We start from the raw sequence: 24,479 nt of genomic DNA, 5'->3' as shown, positions 1-24,479 counted from the left end.
CTTGTGGCTGCCACATAGCAGCAGCAATTTCTGGTGCCACTTTGACATTCCAATTAAGAGGAGGCTGAAAAGGAGTCAATCAAATCCATTTTTAGTTGTTAGAAAACAAATAGCTTTATGAATATCCTTCAGAGGGATCTGTATATTCAGGTAAGAAATAGCGCCCATGACAACTGCCAAAGTGACTAGAGATAAGGACTATGGGCGAGATATACCAAATATCAGGATAAGATGCATAGAATTTATTGCAAGGTGAGGTAGGGACAAACAACATATGGATACTTTTACACTAGACATCATATTCTTAGAAGCTTACCCCCCCTTTTTTATTTGATAGTCTTAGGCCTTGAACTTAGGGTCTGAGCACTGTGCTTAGGCTTTCAAGGCTAGAGCTCTACCACTTGAGCCACAGCACCATTTCTGGCTTTTTTCTATGTATGTGGTACCAAGGAATTGAACCTGGGTCTTCGTGCATGCTAGGCAAGCACTCTACCACTAGACCAAATTCTGCCCCCCACTCTCCCTTTTTTTTTTTTTTTGAAAGAGTAACTTTTTATTGACACCATGGCAGATTTCACATGTGGCATACATATACCTATATCTGAAAATTAGAGGGGGAAAATACGCTTAACTGTACAAATCTTGATAGAAGAAAACTTCTTGGGAGAACTGTATTAAAAAAACAAAACAGGGCCGGGAGTTTCGCCTAGTGGTAGAGTGCTTGCCTAGCATGCATGAAGACTTAGGTTAGATTCCTTGGTACCACACACATAGAATAAAGCCAGAAGTGGTGCTGTGGGCTCAAATGGCAGAGCTTTAGCCTTGAAAAAGTCCAAGGATAGTGCTTAGGCCCTGAGCTCAAGCCCAGTACTGGCAAAAACAAAAAAGGTCAGCTTTGGGAAAAAAAAAAAAAAAAAAGAAGAAGAAGAGTAAGAGCAACTACACAGCCTACTCCCGTGACCACATGAACAGACTTGACATTAGGATTGCAGTGCAGAGCTGAAGTTTGTCTGGGTTCACAGCCAACAAGTCCACTCTCCTTTTTTTTTTTCCCAAATAAAAACAGCGTCTGGTTAAATAGCCTAGGCTGGCTTCAAACTCACTTAGTAGCCCAGGCAGCAGTTTGAGTTCATAATTCTCTTGCCCTAGGATTACAGGTATATTTCACCCCACCTAGCAATGTCTTAGATTTCTTCCACATGAAAATTATCCAAAGCCAACTGATAAATCCAATTTATTTGTAAACTCAACACTTTCAAGTTACAAACTTCATCTTAAAACTGGGTCATGATCTGGGGATTTAGAGAAGAGTGATTCACCATTCTAGTGTGAGATAAATAAATTCATGTGTTGTATGGTAAGAAATGCATTAGAGATGTGGAAAATAGATATATAATCCATGGAAAGGGGGCTGATTTGTTCTGAGGGAGAGCAATGAGGGTAAACTTTTGTCTGAGAAGTAGACAGGCATTTTTGCCTGTGTGTTGAGAATGATGAGTGGCCCAGTGTGTCTGCAGACAAGGAGAGTGATATGCTATGAAGAGCACACATGCATGCACGCACGCGCGCACGTGCACACATACATACACACACACACACACACACACACACACACACACAAATACACACAGCACAACCATTCACCCCAGTTCTCTCAGGACAGCCCTACTTGATGACTAGCATCCTGGACTCACATCCAGTTTAGTGCCTTTTTTCACTCTCTAAAATGTGCTGCTATTGAATTAAGTGTATGGATTTGTTACTCACATAACTAATGCAAAAGTGTCAGTGTTCCTTACTTCCTTCTCCCCGCCCCAACCCATGCCAGTCCTGGGGTAAGAACTTAATGCTTAGGAGCCCTCACTGAGCATTTTTTGCTCAAGGCTAGTACTCTGCCCCTAGAACCACAGGTACACCTCCAGTATTTTGGTGGTTAATTGGAGATAAAAATCTTATAAATATTCCTGCTTGGGATATCTTTGAACTAAAAATCCTAAGATGTCAATGTCTTAAGCAATTAAGGATACAGACATGAGCCACCAGTGCCTGGCTTCAATGTTTCTTCTTTTCTTTTTAAATAAAGAATTTTTATTAGTATACACTGTTGTATCATTAAGGAGTTGTATATTAGGGAATATCATTGGAACATTTCCATACATGCATATAATGCACTCTACCAACTGTCCCCTTCTATTATTCTCTCTTATACTCAATCCCCATTTATATATATATATATATATATATATTTTTTTTTTTTTTTGCCAGTCCCAGGCTAGAGCTCAGGGTCTGAGCAATATTCTGGGGCTTTCTCAAGACTAGAGCTCTACCGCTTGAGTCACAGCACCACTTCTGGCTTTTGTATGTATGTGGTACTGAGGACTCGAATCTAGGTCTTCATGCATGCTAGAAAAGCACTCTACCACTACGTCAAACAGCTGGCCTTCAATCCCCATTTCTTTTTCTTTTCTTTTCTTTTTTTGCCAGTCCTGTGGCTTGAGCTCAAGGCCTTAGCACTGTCCTTGGGCTTTCTCCAGGCTAGCACTCTACCACTTGAGCCACAGCACCACTTCTGGCTTTTTCTATGTATGTGGGGTGCTGAGGAATTGAACCCGGGTCTTCACGCATGCTAAGCAAGCACTCTTACCACTAGGCCAAACTCCCAGCCCCTCCCCATTTCTTTTATACATAATTTTTATCACTATTAACATGTTATACAGAGGGGTTACCATTACACAAGTCTGGTAATGATTACATTGTCGTTTTGGACAATGTCATCCCTTCCTTTGCTTTCCCTCAGTCTCCCCATCCCATCTTGCCACAACTGGCACAGTTCATTTTCCATATAGTGTATGCTAAATACAATGATTACATTTGTTCACCTTTCCTCCCTTTCTGTATCACCTTTTGTTCCTCCTAAAAGGACAATAAAACAAAACCAAAGGCAAACAAACAAAACAAAACAAAAAACCACCACCACCACCTCAAACCTCCATGTTTCCATTTCTTGGAGTCTGTTTCAATCAACAGTATTTTAAGTGTTCAGGAGTTATATGTTCCGTCCCTAAGGGTATCTTCCTTCTTCTTTTGGTCTCTGTGTAAATGCTTAGAATTCTCTATAAGTCAATCATGTCCAGTTGTATTTTAGATCTAACTTCTACATGATAGAAAATATATGCTGTTCATCTCTTTTAGTTTGGCTTACTTCACTTAACATGATTTTTGTTCTAGGTACATCCAGTGTCCTGAAAATGATATAGTATTATTCTTCCTAATGGATGAGTAAAATTCCATTGTGTATATATACAATTTAAAAAAATACTCATCTATTGTAGGGCATCTGGTTGCTTCCAAAACAACTACTGTGAATAGTGCAGCAATGAACATGGATGTGTACATCTTTATTGTATCCTGACTTACAATGTTCTGGGTACATGCCCAAGAGTAGTATGGCTGAGAATATAGAGAACTTTTTTATTTAATTTTAATTTTAATTTTGTTTTTTGCCAGTCCTGGGGCTTGAACTCAGGGTCTGAACACTGTCCTTGGGCTTTCTCAAGGTTAGTGATCTACCACTAGAGCCACAGCACCACTTCCAGCTTTTCTCTATGTATGTGGTACTGAGGAATAGAACCTGGGTTTTCGTGCATGCGAGGCAAGCACTCTACCACTAGGCCAAACTCCCGGCCCACAGAACGTTTTATGTTTAGTTTTTTGAGGAACCTCCAAATCACCTTTCAGAGTGGTTGTATTAGGTTACATCCTCAGCAACAATGCACTGCTTCCCTGCCAGCATTTGTTATTCAAACTCTTGATGTTGGCCAATCTAACTGGTGTGAGATGGACTCTCAAAGTTGTTTTGACTTGCTTTTCTTTTATGGCCAGGAATATTGAGCATTTCCTCATGTGTGTATTTGTCATCCTATTATTTCTTCTGAGAAGTCTGTTTTTAGTTTCTTTGTCCATTTATTAATTGGTTTATTAGGGTTTTTTTTGGGGGGGTGGGTTAATTGCTTGAGTTCCTTGCAATATTTTGGATATGAGGACCTGGTCAGAAAATCCCCATTTCTTAAAACAAACTGTTTCAATGCCCTATTTCCATACATTCATATTAAGTAATTTGGCCAAGTTTTCCCTCAATATTTTTTAAAGCAATGGGAAACAACCAGACTTTAGGCACTGGAAAGACAGTATTCGCATCTGTAGTTTACAAAGTCCTGTGGTAATCTGAAAGATACAGTGGGGGGAGAAACCAAAGGCAGATGACAGGTACCTTAAGAGTCTAATCTGATTAAGGCATGTGTTTTTTGTTTTTGCATTTACTGTGTTACTCAATAAATCACAACAATGATCCTAAGAGGCAGATTTTGTTACCAGATTTAATGACCAGGAAAGCTGAATGGGCTGAAGGTGTCACACAGTTAGATGTCCTTGCTGGTATTTGAATATCAGGACATATGACCCTATTATAGTATGTTGTTTCCCTAGGTTGGATAACACAAAAAATGGGGGAAATGAGCTATTTTATGGTTGTTTATCTTAATGTTTTCATTAAGAACTATGAAAATGTCTAGAAAGATAAATGACTGTGATGTTTTCTAAAGAACTTTTATTCACCAAAGCTTCCCTTCACAAAGTCTTTCAAAAATTCCAAGAAGGATACAGCAAAAACATTGTCAAAGGAAAGTTCATTGCTCTATGTGTGTATATAGAGAAAACAACTAAAGTAAATAACCTTACTATGCAATTAAAGCATCTAGAAATAAAAGAAAGAAAACAAACCCCAAACTACTAGAGTTAGTAAAGATTAGGGTAGAAATAAATGAATTAGAGACTAAAAAAAAAGCTGTACATAAAACCATAAAACAGTTTTTTTTGACAAAATTAATAAAAATTAGTAGATCACTAGCTAAGATGATAAAAAAGGAGAGAAAAGACTCAAATAAAATTAGAGATGATAAAAGAAACATCACAACAAATATTCAAGAAATCCAAAAGACTATGAAGGTCTACTTTCCAGACCTATACTCAATTAAGATGGAAAATCTAGTCTAAATGGATAGATTCCTTAGAGACATACAAGCTGTTTAAGATGAACCACAAATATATAAACCACTTAAACACAAGCAATAAGATCAAGGAATAAAGGGTATGTCAACAAGGAAAAGTTTAGGTCTCAGCTAAATTCTACAAGATCCTGAAAGATGAACTAACACCAGTACATATCATTAAAGGATCAGTACCAAACACATTTTATGAAGCCAGTGTTATACCCATCCCCAAACCAGATAAGGACCTAATGGTAAAATACATATATCCTATGGTCAAGTCAGTTTTATCACAGAGATGAAAGACTAGTTTAATATACGTATATCAATGAACATAACACAGATTAACAGAACCAAAACAAGAATCACATGATTATCTCAATAGATTCAGAAAAAGTCTATAACAAAATTCGACAGCCATTCACATTAAAAGTTCTGGAAAAACTAGAAATAGAACACCCTCAACATAATAAAAGCTATATATGAGAAAGAGGAACCCTACTGCACTGCTGGTAGGAATGTAAACTAGTACAACCACTCTGGAAAGCAGTTTGGAGGTTTCTTAAAGAACTGAAAATAGACCTTCCCTACGATCCCGCCATACCACTCCTGGGCATCTATTCTGAACATCATAACCCAGGATATGATAAGGACACCCACTCAGATATGTTCATCTCTGCACTATTCACAATAGCCAAGCAATGGAAACAACTCAGATGCCCTATTGCAGATGAATGGATACAAAAAAATGTGATATATATATATATATATATACATATACATACACACAATGGAATTCTACATAGCCACCAGACAAGATAAAATAATTGCATTTGCTGGGAAGTGGATGCAGCTAGAGCAAATCTTGTTGAGTGAAGTAAGTCAAGACCAAAGGAACAAAAGGTGCCTGGTATCCTTAGTCTCCTTAATATGTGGATATTAGATCCAAACAATACAACAGCGATGACTCAATATTTGGGTACCCAATGTTATGGACATGGTCTTGGAGATATAAACACAACCACATAGACATAAAAATCTATGATGGGCTATATACTCTATAGACATAATGTTTTATTACACAGATTAATGTTTAATTTTAATTATGTTCTAAAACCTAAGTGCCAGTGATTGTATAGAGATTCTCTTATTAAATACTTGTTTGTTAAACATGACATTTGAAACATGATGTAAAAATCAATGTTAATAAATTCTTTAATAAAAAATTGAATTAAAAAATTAAGGCTACATATGACAGTAACAGCCAAGATCATATTAAGTTGTGAAAAACTAAAACCCTTTCTTCTGAAATCAGTAACAAGTCAAGGATGTTCACTCTCTCTACTCCTTTTCAATATAACACAGATGAAATATGTATGTCTATAAGTTAGACATGTTGAAACTATAAAAACCTGATGAAAAAATTGAAGACATTAGGAAATGAAAACATCTCCCATATTTAAGGGTAAGTACAAACAGTATCATGAAAATGGCCATATTTCCTTCCAAAGGTGATCTAGAAATTCAACACAATCTCCACCAAAATCCCAATGACATTCCTTATGAGAATAGAGAAAAATCCAAAAATTCACATGAACAAAAAAAGGTTTTGAATCGACAAAACAATTCTAGGCAAAAAAAAAAAAAAGCAATGTGGTTGTTATGACTCCTAGACCTCAAACTTCCACAGAGCTATGATAACAAAACCAACAAAAACAGGCTTGAAGATCAGTGGAACTGATTAGAAGACTGAGAAATAAAGCCATGTAGCCACGTACTTACATTCATTTAATATTTGACAAGAAAGCAAAAAATATACATTGAATAAAAGATAGCCTCTTCAATAGTTGATGCTGGGAAAACTAGACATCCATATGAAGAAAACTCCAATTGGATTCCTGTTTGTCACCATGCACCAATATCAACTTAAAGTGAATGAAATCCCTGAAACTTCAAAACTGCTACAAGATGAAGTAGGAGAAACATTATAGGCATATGTAGAAACTTTTTGGAGAGAGTCCCAGAGGCAAAGCAAATAGGAGACAGACTTGACAAAGGAGGGTATATCAAACTAAAACGTTTTCTGGTACAGCAAAGGACATAATTACTAAGAAAGACAGCAAAAGACTTTTTGTTGGTCATGGGGCTTGAACTTCAGGTCTATGCACTGTCCCTGAACTACTTTTTTGCTTGAGACTAGCAAAAGAGTTCATACTAGCTACAGTGCCACTGCCACCCAGTCTTCCTCCTTATAATTCTCTCTCCCCACCACTGCCTGTTCCCTCTCCTCCTCTTCCCTCCCTTCCTTTTCTGTCTCTTTTCATTCTGTACTGGGATTTGCATTTGGGGCAATTCAGGATCTCATGGTGGCTAAGCAGGTACTCCATTATCACTTGAGCTACACAAAACAGCCCTTTTTGCTTTAGGTGATTTGTCAGACAGAGTCTAATGTTTTTTACATGGCCAGTCTCAGGCCATGATTTTTCTACCTATGCCTTTATCATGGCTGGGATTACACCTGGCTTATCAAACAAAGCCTTCCGAACTTTTTGCCTGGGTTAGCTGCAAACTGCAATCTTCTTGATCTCTACCACCCGAGAAGCTGGGATACAGGCCTATGACATGATATCTGGCCATTCATTTTTCTGTAATAATATTAGTCCATACTTTTTTCTATGTATTTCTGTACATTCTGTTGTTATATGCTTTGCAAAATGTATATTTGCTCTATTCAGAAAACTGAGTACAAAAATTGATTATAAAACTCAATAGTTTGTGAACAATTTGTCAGTTTCTCACATTTGTTAAACATACACATGATCATGGTTTTGTCAATTTCTCTTACTCCATATATGTAGTAGCTTCTGCTATAAATTACAAAACTGTGACTTTCAAGTTTTTAACTGTTTTAACTGTTTTATTTTCTTGGAGGACTTCAATGAACAGGGAGTATTTCATGTTTAATTTCTTACTAGTTTCAACATGTCTAACTTACACACATACATATTTCATCTTTCTTATTTTCCATTTTTATATGCCATTCTTTTAGGTAGGATTCTTATAAACAAAATCGTCTTATAAGTGGAACTTAATTTGCTGACATAAATCATGAACATTATTATGTGTTGTATGGATGGCTCTGGCCAGCCACCTTATTTCTACCATGCTTTCCTTTCCCAATTAAGTCAAACATACCTATTTTTAATTATTTCTTGTTTTCCTCAATTTAGTCATTCAGAAGTTATTTCAATCATTGTAGTGGTGTTATTTACTAAAACTATATTTAGATTTGTTTTTGCCTTCAATTATCTTGGCAAATATGACAAGAGCTTTACTATATCAGCATTTCACGCACACTTATTCATGCTATAATATTGGTTCTCCTTTATTATATATCAATAATTATTTTTACACAGCAATGGATTTTATAGAAAAAATTATTTACTCACTATTTTTCTTATTCATTTTTTTCTGTTTTAGATTTAGAAGAAAATTTTACCCTATTTTTTGAGTAATCTTTTTTTTCCCTATTTTTTATTGTAATTAATAGAAGGGTTACATGATATTTGCCAGATAGGAGGTGCATTAATTCACGTACATTGATACCCTTAATCTTTTCATAAAGTTTGTGAGTTGTAACTTGAATCTTTGCTTGTCTGAAAAGTATCTGTTTGTATCAGCAAACATTTCAGAGTCATGTCCTGTTCTGTGTGGCTTTCAGAACTAATGAAGAATCTTGCTTCATTCTCCTCCTTCCTATCTTCCTTACTGAAAAGCTAGGGTGTGGTTTTTTTGTCTTTCACATTCTTGTCTGGCCTTTAATGGGTCCTTCTCAATCTAAGGGCATTATATTTCTCTTCTTCTTCTTCTTCTTCTTCTTCTTCTTCTTCTTCTTCTTCTTCTTCTTCTTATTATTATTATTATTATTATTATTTGCCAGTCCCGGGCTTGAGTTCAGGGCCTGAGCACTGTCCGTGGGCTTTCTCCAGGCTAGAGCTCGACCACTTGAGCATCAGCATCACTTCTGGCTTTTTTCTATGTATGTGGTACTGCTAGGCCAAACTCCTGGTCCCTCTTTATCTTATTTTTAAATTTAAAAATATTTTTATTTTATCCTAGGGTTTGAAATAGGTCCTGGGTGCTATCTGTATCTGAGCTTTTATGTTCAAAGCAATCCTTTTACCAATAGAGCTATAACTCCACTTCTGGTTTGTTTTTGTAGTCTTACTAGTCTTCCCAATAGGGCTGGCTTTTTACTGTGATCCTCAGAGCACAACCTCCTGAGTAGCTAGTAATATGGGCAAGAATCATCTTTGGCTTGAGTAGTAAGCAGTTTAAATATTTAATATGAGGTCTAAGAACAGCACTGTTAAGACTCATAACTTTCTTTTAACTTCCTCACTGTATGATATTCCCTCATATTTCCTTAGCATTGTAGTACTCTTTCTTACCAGTGTTATTCCTCGTGAAATTTATTTTCCTTGCTGTTGTTTGTTTATCTCCATTTGCTTTCTGTCAATTCTTCATACATTCTGATATGCCAGTAGCATTTTTCTTTCTTTTTTGTAATCTTTCTCTTTTAAAGAAAGAATTTTCTATAATTTTAATGGACAAAAGGAAGGCTAGATGCAAGCAGCTCAGTAGTTAAGCTAATATAAGCTGAATCATATTATTTCCCAAACTGGTTAAAACATACCCTAAGCAAGAATGGAGGTCTATCCAAGTTCTCTGTTGATTTTTGAAGAAATATACGTAAGTACAATTGTAATTTAATATAATCAAGGACTAAATCTGACAACCATTTAAAATGTAAAACAAAGAGAAAGTATCAATTCTTATTAAATACTCAAGAAATGTAACTATAATGATTTATTTACCTAAATGACTACAGTGATATGAATCACTCTTGTTTGTTTTTTTCTAATAAACAAAAGAATATCTGAAAGGCTTGTATTCCATGTTCTCAGAATTTCTCAAGGCTTCTTATCAAATATGCTATTATTGCCTATAATTTTTTGTATTGATTTATATAATATATTTTGAGAAATAATAACCAGCCATTCTTCCTTTTTTTAATTGAACTTCACTATCATAGCACATCACTAAACAAAAAGTGCTACTTACTATGCAAAAGGCACAGTCAGTGATTGGCATCTAAGACCAATTGATCTGCTCATTACCACTACCTCCCTCCCCCACTAGTGCTACTATGAAGCTATTGATTTAAACACTGTCGATCGGTTTCCATTTTCTGATTTGGGGCAGGCCAATTAAGAAAGTGAGTAATTGTGATTACACTGCTTCAGGATCAATTACACTTGATGCAAAGACAAAGTGCTCTTTTTGAAACACACAAAAATATTATTAGATCTAGGATGCTTTTATATTTACTAAAATCTAAACTAAGTAACTCAGGTATATCTTTATAGTAGAAAAGTATGTTAACGTACGTGTTTATAATATGTAAGACTATTAGTGAAATACATTTCTATTTTTCTAAAATTAAAAAGATACTGAAAAGAAAACTGTTCACAGTATTTCCCAACATAATAAAAAATTAAATGTTATTAGAATATTTATCTTTAAAGTAAGTTGGCTAATTCTTGAAGAAAAATCACAAATGTTGTTTTGTCATTTAAAAAAACTTGAAAAATAAGAACACACTTGGATCAGAAATGAAAAGATTGGTTGTATAAATTGATAACACAAAGGCATTTTTTAGTTTTAATTCTGGTCTAGCATGGTACAGGGCTTTGTCATTGGGCTCACATTGTCTACACTATTAAAATGAATACACCTGTGGTGTTGGAAGCAAATCTATTTAGAGTGATGTTACTTATAGTCTGTTGTTCAGTAATATTGATCTGTGTCGTTTGTCTAATAGAAAAATAATAAACAATTACTAAGCAATGTTGGGAAAAGTAATCAGTTTTTATATATCACTAATATAGCAGACCTCCCAAAACATAAAGGTGATGATCTGCATAAAATCAATGTGTTATGCTACATTGCTTATATTCATCACTTCAGGTTCTTGGTAATAAAAGGTATAACATTAGACTTGAATTACTGCTAAGCTGAAGAGACATTTGGAAATAAAGGGCTCTAGTATTTAATCTAGAAATTTATTTAAAAATGTCTTTGTCTTAAACTTGGATATTTTAAATCATCACAAATTTTCTTCTGGTTAAAATTCAGATAAGTAAAACACTTCAATTTATTTTAGAATAAAAACAAGGCAAACTCAACTCAAAATAACAATTTGTACTCTATATTATAAAAATACAAATAAAAGGAATTCAAAGATAATTTTCAGATGCAGATATCTCTATAGTAATTTGCAAGGGTCCTCTAGATTTCATCAGTAATACATTAAACATTAAATGAAAACAGTAATGATAAACAAAAGAAATTATTTTGAATAGTATTCAATCACATAATGTCCTCTTAAGCAGTTTTTAGATTAAAAGAGGGAAATGTATAGGTTTAGAAACAAACCTATGCAACAAACTCAAGCTGTTTCAAAATGAGCCTTTTTCTGGGCTATTCACTAACATTGTGGAAGTTTCTAATTCCACCTGAATTTCCCAAAACTATAGTGTTAAAATATGTTAAAAAAATGAAAAACTGGGGGCCGGGAGTTTGGACTAGTGGTAGAATGCTTGCCTACCATGCACAAAGTCCCGGATTTGATTCCTCGGTACCACATACATAGAGAAAAGCCGGATGTGGTGCTGAGGCTCAAGTGGAAGAGCTCTCTAGCCTTAAGAAAGTCCAAGGATAGTCAGTGCTCAGGCCCTGAGCTCAAGCCCAGGACGGGCAAAAAAAAACAAAAACAAAAAAACTAAGAACTTTATTTAGCAGTTGCCTTGTTATTTATCCAACCCATCACGAATTCCAATGGTGAATGGCATGTTGTAATGACTATGTGTAAGAAACACTAAAACTATAAACACTACACAGCTGTTACATAGCAGTTCAAACACTGTCAAAGAAAAACACATTTAAAATGTTTAAATGTTTTATTTCTCACAGAAAAGAGCTGCTGAAAGCTCAGTTTTTTTTTTTTATCTGTTAACCTTAGAGACAATATAAAATAGAATAACACCTGAACTTACCACAACTGGAAACTGGCAGTCTGTGTAGAATCACAAAAGTCAATACCCATTGAAACAGTAATGGATGCCTCAGGCTCAAGAGAGTCTAGAAATAAGATAATTTAGACAAAGAGCATGTGAAAAAGAAGCAAACTAAATACTGAACATTCAACTAATATTTGTAATTTGGTTAAAACAGACTAATTGATAGTCTATGAGAAAAATTTTAAATAAAAATGTTAAGGAAATTTTAACTTCACTATGAAGATCTTATTTTTCATAATCTTAATTCTGCAATTCACACACTCTACCAAACACTTCAGAGACAAATCTCTTCATGATACACTCAATAAAAAGAAGGAAATTTTTGTATGGTTTTTTTTTTTTTTTTATTATTTTCATTTGACAGAACTGGGGTCTTAAGAACTTTGTATTCACTCAGCTGGTACTATCACTTGAGTCATGTCTCCAGCTCAGTTTTTTTCTTGTTATTTTGAAGCTGGAGTCTTGCATGCTTTTGTGCCCAAGCCAGCTTTGAATTGTGATCCTCTCAGCTTCCTGAGTAGTTCCACAAGCACCTGGATGGAAACATGTACTTATTTGGAACACCTATTTTAACAGGTGTTATGCAACTAAAACTGTAGAATAGTTACCCTAAAGTAGTCAATTTCAAACAATATTCTATTTTTTCAGTAGAAAAAAATCAAACTGAAATAAAGACTGAAGTTGGAAGAAATCAAGCTATAGTCAAAAGGCAGCAAGAGAATGGGTATTACTGAAACTAATTACATTATTAAAAGATTACCAACAGAAAATTAATGTCAGGTTTGTATTTTTGTGGTACTGAAAAATGGAACCCAGGGCCTCATGTGTGCCAGGTAAGCACTCTACCCCTAAGGCACATTCCCAGGCCTTAAGGTCATTATCATGATAAAACAAATAACAAAATGGCATTTTATAGATCTGGAAAATACTACTGAAGACTTAACTGTCAAATAACTATATAAATATATAATATTATTTTTTTTACAGTTGACAATAAAACTTAAAGCAAACAAGAAAACTGCATTCTACTTAGGATTCCAACATTTACAATAACTTTCACTTCTTCTAATCCTACATGCTTTTATCAGTTCACAATTCTGTCAGTCTCATTACTAAAGGCTATTTTATTTTTATTTTTTTTCTATGGTGAGGATGGAACCAGGACTTCACACATGCTAAGCAAGTGCTCTACTTCTGAGCTGTGTATATCCCTGAGGCTATTTCTTTAGTGAATTCCTAGCATCTGTGCCACAAACATAGCTGGGTTTGTTTGCTCTTCTTTGTATCTGTCACCAACCACACTAGTAGCAAATCCTGTCATATCTAAAACATGATAGCATTTATGATTTGGCTCTTTCTACATTCTGTATTCTTGTATTTCATTTGATAAAGTGACAGCTCTCAAGATGCACTGTTGATAGCACTCTGACACTGCTTGATATTGTCTTCAGTCTTACGATAATTAACTGTGAGGTTAGTGCCATGCTAATTCTGGAGGACAGTTCGTGATCAATGGCATGTTTTATTATATGAGCGCTTCAAGAGCAAAATGATCAGCATAAAATTATTCATATAATAGATTTTTATAATATTTGGAGCCTACTAAATTGGAAAAGCTTGCTCAATTAGATAACTGCACTTGGATACTATTTCTGGATTTGCTGTGATATATCTGAGACAGCTATGTAAAAATGGCTGAAAAACATTGGCTGCATTATACCACACCACTGGTAATGAAAAATGCAATCACACAGATGTCCCTCACTTTGATGTGACAGTTGTACACTGAACTCAAATTTGTCAATTGTTAATGGAAAGTCATTGAAGATAATGAAGATGAGCTTAAGGATATTCTGTATTTTTAAAATCTCCTATATACTTGGTCTCTTTGGGAAACAGTATATTAATACAGGTAATCTTATAAGGATGTCAGTTTCATGCTAAAGTCAGGGCAAAATCTGGACAAAGATCATTGTGTACTGCAGACAAAAAAAAAAAAAGAAAAGAAAATAGGATGGTGACAGACAACAAAGCTGCTGGACCCCCTGAACACATATACAAGTGCTGAATACATAAAAATATTACTTAAAAAATCTCCAAACAAGCATGACAAGAGAATGTTTGGTTTTTGCCATCTTCTTCAGATGTTGGTAGACTATAGCATGTTCTATAACTCTTCTATTGGCAATGAAGTCTATCTCCATTCATACTGCATAAGAACTCTCTTGAAGCTGGGTGCGATGGCTCAGGCTTGTAATCCTAGCTACTCAGGAGGCTGAGATCTGTGGATCAAGGTTCAAAGCCAGCCAGGGCGCAAAAGGACCTGAGACTCTTATTTCCAATTAATCTCTAGAAAACAGGAAGTGGGGCTTGGCTCAAGGGTAGGGTAGTAGCCTTGAGCTGAAGAGCTCAGGAACAATGCCCAGGCCCAGGGGTAGGGAGTAACCTAGAGCTGAAGAGCTAAGGGAGTTCAAGCCCTATGATCCACCAAAAAAAAAAAAAAAAAAAAAAAAAAACCCTCTCTTGAACTCATTCAGTAAATGCCAACAAAATGAATAAAACATTGCGGTCATAAAAATTTGCCCAAGAATGGAAAAGAACAGCCTTTAACTAGTACTCAGGCAATGGTATATATTCACTTTTTATTTCGGTGTTAAGGTCATAGTATCAAATTTATTATATTTATTTCTTCTATTCTACATAGGCCAATAAAAGGTCAATGCATCAACTCATGCCAGCCCAAGGAAACATTAATACTGTTCTACTGTTTTAACCTTTGGATAACATTTTCAACCTTCAGGCAATTCATATATCAGCTACTTGACACTTCTCAAACTAAACTAATTTTTTAAATAGATAAAAAGTTCTTGATTATAAGTAGTAAGAAGTATCACCAATTGGTAGTTCTTTGGCAATATATTCAGTTTGCAAAAATAATTCAATAAAAATCAGGACAATCTGTATTCTTTAAGTTATGCCAATTATTAAAATGCAAAAAATGGCATTAAATATATTTTGCAATCAGTACAGTTTAACTCCCCTTAAAAGAAAATTTGGTTGTTTTACACACACACACACACACACACACACACACCCATCCATGATGAAACCTACCAAACATTATTTTCATTGTTTGGAAAGGTGGTAGAGAACAATGGGAATGGTCTGGAGGTGGGATAAATTTGTTCCAAGTACTCTATGTAAATGTATGGAGGACATATCAAAATGAAACTTTTCTCACATTACAAGGTATATTAACTCAAAAAAAAATGTTAAAAGCCGGGCATGGTGGCTAATGCCTATAATCCTAGCTGCTCAGAAGGCTGAGATCTGAGGATCAAGGTTCAAAGCCATCCTGGGCACAAAAGGACCTGAGATTCTTATTTCCAATTAACCTCTAGAAAATGGGAAGTGGGGCTTGGCTCAAGGGTAGGGAGGTAGCCTTGAGCTGAAGAGCTCAGGGACAGTGCCCAGGCCGAGTTCAAGCCACATAAACCGCCCCCCCCCAAAAAAAAGTTAAAAAGCCTATCAGGCTTTGTCCTTTAGAAATTGTTCTATTCCTTTGTGAAAAATATAACACAAACAAAAAGTGTTCCCTTTACATTATTTCCTTTTCTTCCACTTATTGTTAATTTCATGAGATTACCATATCTGAATTTGTATACAGGTATAAAGAAGGGAAAGGGGAAAACAAGATGACTGAGAAGGGAAAGGGGGACAAAAACATGAGAAGGGGTATCAAGGTTCAAGAAGCAATGTATCCACTACCTGATGAATTTAACTGTTTAACCCCTCTACACATTATCCCGACAATAAAATACAATTTAAAAAGGGGTTCCTTTACTAAATGACTTGTGGGAACCATAGAAAAGAAGTCTGTAATACTAGAGAGCAGAATCACAGACAAACAGTATAGTTTTTATTATCACATTTGAGCTCATCCAAGGGTATTGTTTACCTGAAGTATACTAAAAAGGAACTTCTGAAGCTTTCTGATAATATTTTAAGTCTGAAATGAAATAACTTTATGTTACTTTTGAGACTTCATCTAAAGTTTTTCCCAACTACACCTTAGGATTGTTCAAGAGAACAGTACAGAGATAGGTGATTCTGAACAGTTCACCATTTCAAACTCAAAGTATAAGTACAACTGTTGCATTCAGTTTTTGAAAAGTATAGCTTTGGCAAAACCCTCACAAACTTCAAGGAGGATTATAGATGCCACTAAGAGCCCTTTGGGCACCAGAGCTGTATGAGAGGGCGGGCACTGCCCAGCACTGGCTGGCTGCTGCATACAGGGATAAAGGATCAGCCGTGCTTTATTTTATGCCATTATTTTTTTTTTTACCCAGGAAAAGGGAGGTTCCCCCACCCCCCCTCTATAATATTAAAACAAAAATTAATGGTGGTATAGATTCAAACTATTAAAAACAACCTACTGAGGACAAGTGTAGCAATTTACTATGGGCAATTCTGTATTTTTTACACATAGAAGACAAACACACACACACACACACACACACACACACCCCAAATGCAAGTTCAAAAGAAGCAAAACAGGTTTGATCCCCCAAATCATAACCACTAATAAAAAGGAAAAAAGGAAAACAAATATAAACTGAGCATGCTAACAGCCAATAAAATAATGTTCTTACTTTGTGCAATTAAAAAGAATGTACTATTAAAACAAAAACATTTGGTTATCAAACTGAAAAAAAGTTTTAAATAAGAACTGGTATTTACCTATTGGATTAAAGACATGCATTTGCATGCCTGTAGGAAGTTTTTTTTCCCCTATGTGGATGTTTTCTATCTTGCGATCTGAAGTATTATTCAGTGTTATTTGCACAGAGACCATCTTATCACCAAAAATGGAAGGTTGTCTTGGAAAGAAATAGTGGGCAGCCAGTCCTTTTCCACTCATTCGATGAAGCAGAATGTGCGTTTTCATCGGTACAAAAACAGGAGCAGCAACCTATTGAACATGGGAAAAGAAAACACGAATCAGGGAATATAGTTATTAATTCTCTTAAGAAATAAGCAAACTTTTATGATATTTGACTTCTGGTTTCCCTGAAGTACTACAAAAATTACAATGATGAGTAATAGAAGCATATAACACTCATGTATATTAGACAGAACTGATATTAAAATGTAATATAAATACCTTTGAAACAGTACCAAGTTTCTTTCTGTACATTTCAGGCATATATTAAGATATTTTGATAAAAGGAAAACAATCTTAGTTATATAATTTTTTTTTTTGGTGAGGGGTGCTGGGCCTGGGGCTCAAACTTAGGGTCTGGTCACTGAACTCGGGCTAAACACTGTCACTGAAGGCTGGTGTTCTATCACATGAGCCACAGTTCCACTTCCAGCTTTTTTGGTAGTTAATTGGAGGTAAGGGTCTCACAGACATTCCTGCTCTGTCTGGCTTTGAACCACAATCCTCAGATCTGAGTCTCCTGAGTAGTTAGAGGTATAGGTGTGAGCCACTGGCACCCAGCTGTAATACTTTTAAAAAACAGTTTCTTGCTTCTTATGTAGTTATGTAGCTAGCGTAGTCTCAAGAAATTGTCTTGTTCAATTTCTTAAGTGTTGGGATTACCACACCTGGCATGTAGAATACATTTAAAAAATGAATTTTAAGGTTCTCCCATTCTGCCACCCCCAGTACCATATATAGCCATTTGCTAACTTCACTAGTTTTATTAGATTGTCAGTTGGTTGTTTTAGATGTTTCAACTATAAGGCATTGTAACTATAAAAAATATCATCTACAAATAATGAAGTCTGTGCCTTTGTTTTCAATCTTGCCTCCTTGTGTGTCTCCTTCCACCTCCCAAGTTTCTTCTATTGTAAGCTGAAGACCATGGCTCTCTATCACAGGTGATTTCATTTCTTTTTTGCTTTTTGCTTTAATGGATAAAAACATTTTTTTTCCTACTTCAAAGTCAGTTAAGTCATATTGCCGAAAGTATGCAGTTCATGTGAAATTGAGGTACATTAACTCTATCAATTTTTTCTCCAAACATTTAAATCAATTGTCTACATGAGATCATGAACAGTCTTTTCTCAACAACTTACAAATGCGAAGGTTTCTGGGCCTGGATTAATCTGTTAAATCCATAGTGAAATAGTTCATTTCTTGGGAGTGCTACAATATGATTCAATTATTTGGTAACACAAATCTTTCCTCATTTCACTGTTCTTCAATAATTTTCCTGGCTAATCAACTCTTTATCCTTCCTTTGAATGTTAGATTCTTGGTTAAATTCTTTCCTGAATCTCATTTTGTTTGAGCTTATAAGCAGCATATTAAATGAAGAAATGCTGTCTAAGACCAAGTTCTAGCTATCTTTCTATTAAAATAGATGTATTACAAATCAGAAATGGCATTTATGCCTGATGATGTTGTAAATTAGTAACGATATTAATAATTCAATAAATACAACAAAACAGAAATATCAAACGAGTATAAAATAATAAAGTGTATTCTAAACATCACTAAAAGATGGTATTCTCAAAAGGATCAATTGATAAATGTGAGAATTTATAATATGTTATCTAAATTTCAGCAATGAAGCAAGTACTCTATTCATGCTATTCTGGTTTTCTGATGATAAAAAAAACAGCCTGGTTCCCTCCTCCTACAGCCCCTCCACCCAGGAATTTCAAGTTCTTTTTTGAAGTACTTTTATGTCAATCCATAGGTTCTTCGGATGGAATAAATACTATCTGCAGCCAAGTATGGTGGTGCATACCCATAATGCCAGCACTTGGAATGTTAAGGGGGAATCTTGACTTGGAGGCCAGCCTAGACTACATATCAAGTTATTGTTTCAAATACTCAATATTCAAAAATTTTAACTTTCAAGTCTGGCACTAATGGCTCATGACTGCAATTCTACCTACTTAGCAAGCTAAGATCTGAGGATCATGGTTCGATGCCAGCCCAGGCACACAAACCCAACAGACTTTTATGTTCAATTAGCCAGCAAAAAGTTGGAAGTGGAAGTGTGGCTAAAATAAGAATGAAAAAGAGGGGGGGGGAGATAGGGAGGGGGGGAGGTAGGGAGGGAGTGTGGGAGAGAGGAGGGGAGAGGGTGAGGAAGAGGGAGAGAGGGAGAGGGAGGAAGGGAGGAAGAGAGGAAGGGAGGAAGGGAGTCAGGGAGAGGGGGGAGGGGAGGGGGAGAGGGGGGAGAAAGAGAGGGAGAGAGAGAGGGAGAGAAGGAGGGAGGATAATTTTAACATTGTAATTATAAATGCTCAGATGTTGATTAGTATATATCCAAACAACTACTCTCAGTAATGAATATTCAAAGAGATAATGGGCCGAGCTGGAAATGTACCTCAGTGGTAAGGTGCTTGACTCCTATGTGCAAGGTTGGGTTTGGTCCTCAGCGCCACAGAAGAACAGAAATGTAAGCAACTGAAACAGACATGTATGAAAAGGTATGTGTGTGTGCCACAGACCGACTCAGCGGGAGTGCGGGGAGACCAAGTCTGGATTCACAGGTCAGGAATGGATTCGGCGATGACAGACAGACACAAACGCAAGGGAGGTTTGAAATCTGCTGCGAAGCTTTACTTGTTGAATGTGAGATTATATACAATCAAAGTAGGAGCATTTTCTTTCAGTTGGCATAAGGTCAAAAGATTACAATCATGTTTAAGAATGGTTACAGGGTACATTTTTCTAAGTAGAAAAGAAACTTCTCCCTCCCTTCTAAGGAGCTATGGTTAATATGTCAGACGTTGTGGTTAGGCATCATCTGCCTTGGCATTAATCAATATTAGCTTTGTTTACCATCTGTTCCATTCTAGTTCTTCCTATGATTCTGTTACTGAGTCAGTAATTATTACCCTGTGCCAGGAATTGTAAAACCTTAAGCCTAAGAGTCCATTGTTGCTGCTCAGTTAGAGCACACCACGGTGCTTTAGCCCTTCTAATCCTTTCCCATATGATTCATTATGTACTTGCAACATTTACACAAGTAATGCAGACGCATTAAAGGCATACTTAGGCAAACTAACATATATTACTAATTCAAAGATCATATTTTCCGTTTTAGTTTCTAATTCTGTCTTATTATTAATAGACTACATTGAGGTCATCAAGGCTGCTGTGGATGTGTATTGCGCCAGAGTAGCCGGGCATGCACTTTTAGTTCCTGGAGCATCTAGTCACTCAATCAATTGTATAGGCCAGTAGCTGGCACAGAATATTACTGCCATACCATCAACTATCAGAAATGAAAAGAGTGTTAAAAGAATCCCAGCATCCAGCATTATGAGAATTCCATGCATATGTCCCGGTCTCTGCCAGTGACCTCCAGGAGGCCTGATCACCATTGGTGCGAACCTCAGGACTGGCAGCCATTCAAGCTCTTTCTGCTCCATGCTCCACAGACTCCACTGGAGTGGGTGTAGCATGTGTGTGTATACATATACACATATAAATATAAAATATTTATATGATAGATATCAGCAAGAATCATATTTTCTCCTATAAATTAATGTAAACTTTAATAATCAACCTTTAAACATAGCCCTAAGTGGTACTATGGGCTTGGACTCAGGGCCTTGCACTTGATTTAGCTGGTCTCTAGCTCAAGCCATACCTCCAGTTTGCTTTTTCTGGTTACTCTGGAGATGCAATCTAGCAAACTTTTCTGCCAAAGGTGGGCTCAAACTTTGATCTGGATCTCAGCCACCTGATTAGCTAGGATTACTGGTATGAACTAAGGGCTTCCATGAGGATTCCTATAATTAGATGATAAGTACACTAAAAACCCTAACCAGGTCTTAATCATATCTACACTGCTCCTGACATTCATATGCCATTAAATCACTGAACAGATGTTGATGTATGTAGTTAGTTTTACTTCTGTGGGAACTCCTAGCAGTGGGACATATGAATGGAGAGAAGAGAGGTTAGCAAATAAATCATTATATTCAATGTACATTACGTAAAATTAAAACTGAAATTTGAGGGCAGAGATAGGAGAGAGGAAATAGGGGAGAAGGATGGAAGGGGTGACATTGATTAAGAAATATTGCACTCATACCCTGTCATGTTGTTTTTGTTACTAGAACTCTGCAGTCTAATTTGAAAACTAGAGTTGTGACCCCACTAGCATTGGTCTTTTTGCTTATGATTGTTTTAACTGCTTGAGGTCAGCTGTGGGGCTTGAACTCAGGGCCTGGATATTGTCCTTGATTTTCACTCAAGGCGAGTGAGTGTTCTATCATTTTGAGCCACAGCACTACTTCTGGTTTTCTGGCAGTTAACTGGAGATACAAGTTTCATGAACTTTCCTGCCCACACAGACTTTGAACCATGATTTTCAGAGCTAGGATTACAGGTGTGAGCTACCAGTATCCAGCTTCCTTAAGGTTTTTGGGCTTCCATATTAATAATGAATAATTCTGCCAACCCATGAAGATGGTGGGCCTTTATATTTTGCAGTTATCTTTTTTAATTTTATTCAATGATTTATAGTTTTCACTGTAGAAATTTTGCACCTCCTTCTTTGGTTTATTCCTAGGTTGGGGGTCCTTTGCAAATATTATTTTCCTTGTTTCTCAGCCTGTTTGTTATTAATAATATAGAAAAGTACTTATTCTTCATGTTAATTTTGAATTGTGCTGATTTGCTAAAATAATTTATTATATCTAAGAATATTATCAGATCTTGGAGTCTTGGAGTCTTATTTTTGGTCATGGGGCTTTTGAGTCTGGGAGTTGAGTCTGGGAGTTGTCCCTGAGCTCTTCTGCTCAAGGCTAGTGCTCTATCTCTCTATTTCTCTTCCAGTTCTCTGGTGATTACTTGGAGATTAATTGGTGATTAATTGGAGTCTCATGGACTTTTGTGCCCAATCTGGCTTTGAACTGTATCCTCAGATTTCAGCCTCCTGAGTAGTGATGATTACAGGCATAAGCCACCACGCTTGGCTCCTATTATTCTTGAAGTGACTACTCCAGTCACCCTGACTCTATAGGCAATCATTTAATTTTTTTTTCCTTGTGCTGGCAGCCTCCTGAATATTGAGGATTATAGGCCTGAACCACCAGCTCCTGGCCTTCCATCAGTAATACTTTTATGTAACAGTCATGGTCCTACCAGCTGGCAGTTGCTCTGCCTGGAATATGCTTCCTCCTTCACGGCTTAGCTTTGACATGTCTTGCTCCATTGTTACACAATTAATGAGGTTTAAATCCAGCTGCATTTCTTTATCCCAATTTCATTTTTCTTTTTCTATAGCAACTTGAGTCCTTTTCTAACATAATATATAATTAACTTTTATTACTTGTCTTCCCATCTACTTCCCAACTTAAATTCCTGTATAAAACACAATCTTACTCTAAGAATGCAAAGCATGTTTTTACTATTTTAAATGATTATAGATTTTATTTGTAAATGTACTTGGATGCTGACTGTTCAGGTCTCCCATTTCCTAAAAATACTAGAGTCATATCACTGCAATGTGGTGATTGATAGAGATGATCAAGATTAACATTTGTTTCAGGAAATAACTTGAAATTTTCTATTATACTTAACTGCATAGAAATGAAACAATGTTATCTTTTAAAGACACACACAAAACAACTTAACTATTAGCCCTGCCATCGTAGAAATACTAGTAAAATCTAATTTCAGCTGTAGGAATTATTTTAATCAAGCTTGTACAAATAGGAGAGGGTAATAATGCTGGAAAAGATTGCATTTTTTTTTTTTTTTGCCAGTCATGGGCTTGAGCTCAGGGCCTGAGCACTGTCCTTGGACTTTCTCAAGGTTAGAGCCTACCACTTGAGCTTCAGAACCACTTCCGGCTTTTTTCTATGTATGTGGTACCGAGGAATCGAACCCGGGTCTTCATGCATGCTAGGCAAGCACTTTAACCACTAGGCCAAACTCCTGGCCAAGATTGTATTTTTATTTAATTATCTAAACGCTAGTATTTAAAGAGTTAAACATTTATTGCATTATAAGCAAATGATATGGATCACCTGCACTATGATTCTTAAGGAAGTAATCAGTTCAGTAGCTATAGTAATACAGCTTCCCCTAAGAGTTAAACAAACAAAAAGCATCAAGTAACAGTAAGATGATCCTCTACAAATCTTCACCTAGCATATGTTTAAATAATAAAAGTCGTTTGTGTATCTTTAGATGGTTTGCGAAAATAAGCAATCAATTCTGCAGACACAACATTATTTCTAAAGGAAATCTATGTGACTCATGATGCCTGCAGATACACAGAGACAAACCACACATATTTTATCAGTTTATTACAGTAAGCAAATAAGCGTGGAATGAGAGTGCACATAACTGTCTACTTAGTGCTTACTGAAACATTTATAAGAGCTGTTATCTCCCTAATAACAGACAGACAGCGTGCAATTTTAGAGAGGAGAAAAGCTTCATATTTTTTAACACTTCACTAAAAAGTAACTGAAGAGTGTAAAATGAAAAATACTCTGTGCAGTTAGCTGGTAATGGACCATATTATCAACTCAAGTTAGATTTATAGGATACAAACTAGTCACTAATAGTTATTTTATGACATAGCATGTCTGCTTTTTTGGAGATTATTAAGATTAAAGTTGTAAAACTTCTTTTGAACATAGCTGTTCAAAATGATTGAATTATAAAATTTAGAATGAGATTTGAAAAATAAAACATGGAATATAAAGTAAGTGGCTTAAAATAAACCTTGTTTAGCATTTGCATTAGTATTTCAAAGATGATATTTCCATATAAAGCTTTATGAAAACAATTTTTTCCAACCTTTATATTTAATCCATATTACTCAATCACTTTTTTAGCATTAACAATCTATTCTACTTTCTAAATTAAAAAAAATTGAAGATCTAGAGAATGTAAAATGATTCCTCTGTATCTCCTTGGCTTATTTTATAGCAGAATCAATTTATATATATGATTTATAAAAATGACGAGGTAAGAAAATAGCCGTAAAAAGAGGTAAGCATCATCTTTAAAATTAGTGCTTTTAAAGCCAATGTATGTCTCAATATCATGAAGCAGAAAGATACAATATTGTCTTTATTTTACTTTCAGTTCATTGCATAGAATCTAGTACCTAGTTCAGGATTGCAAAAGGAAAAGGCAAATTTGGTCAATTCTTACTTCAAGCATAGACTCAAAAGAAATATATTCAAATCTTAAATCACTCATTGTTTACAACCATTTATTATACACAGGAAGAATTTTCTTATGTGTGTAAATTTAGCTACTCTAGGAAGTAACTGTGAAAACTCACTTTCA

At 35.7% G+C, this 24,479-nt stretch overlaps 1 protein-coding gene across 1 annotated transcript in view; it reads right to left on the bottom strand.

Moving 5' to 3' along the window:
* Ap3b1 (adaptor related protein complex 3 subunit beta 1) overlaps nt 1-24,479 on the bottom strand; it is a 203,345-nt gene that overhangs the window by 16,819 nt on the left and 162,047 nt on the right. Inside the window, exons 23-24 of the mRNA XM_090331736.1 lie at nt 16,931-17,162; nt 12,164-12,248 (exon numbers count right to left, since the gene is read on the bottom strand). Coding sequence (XP_090187862.1) covers nt 12,164-12,248; nt 16,931-17,162 — 317 coding nt within the window. The remainder of the gene's footprint in view (nt 1-12,163; nt 12,249-16,930; nt 17,163-24,479) is intronic.

The sequence above is a fragment of the Megascapheus bottae genome, chromosome 4, assembly GCF_031878675.1.
Source record: "Megascapheus bottae isolate mThoBot1 chromosome 4, mThoBot2.hap1, whole genome shotgun sequence".
Classification (NCBI taxonomy): domain Eukaryota; kingdom Metazoa; phylum Chordata; class Mammalia; order Rodentia; family Geomyidae; genus Megascapheus; species Megascapheus bottae.
Note: the sequence above shows the minus strand (reverse complement) of the source record. Positions and strands in the feature narration are given on the sequence as shown.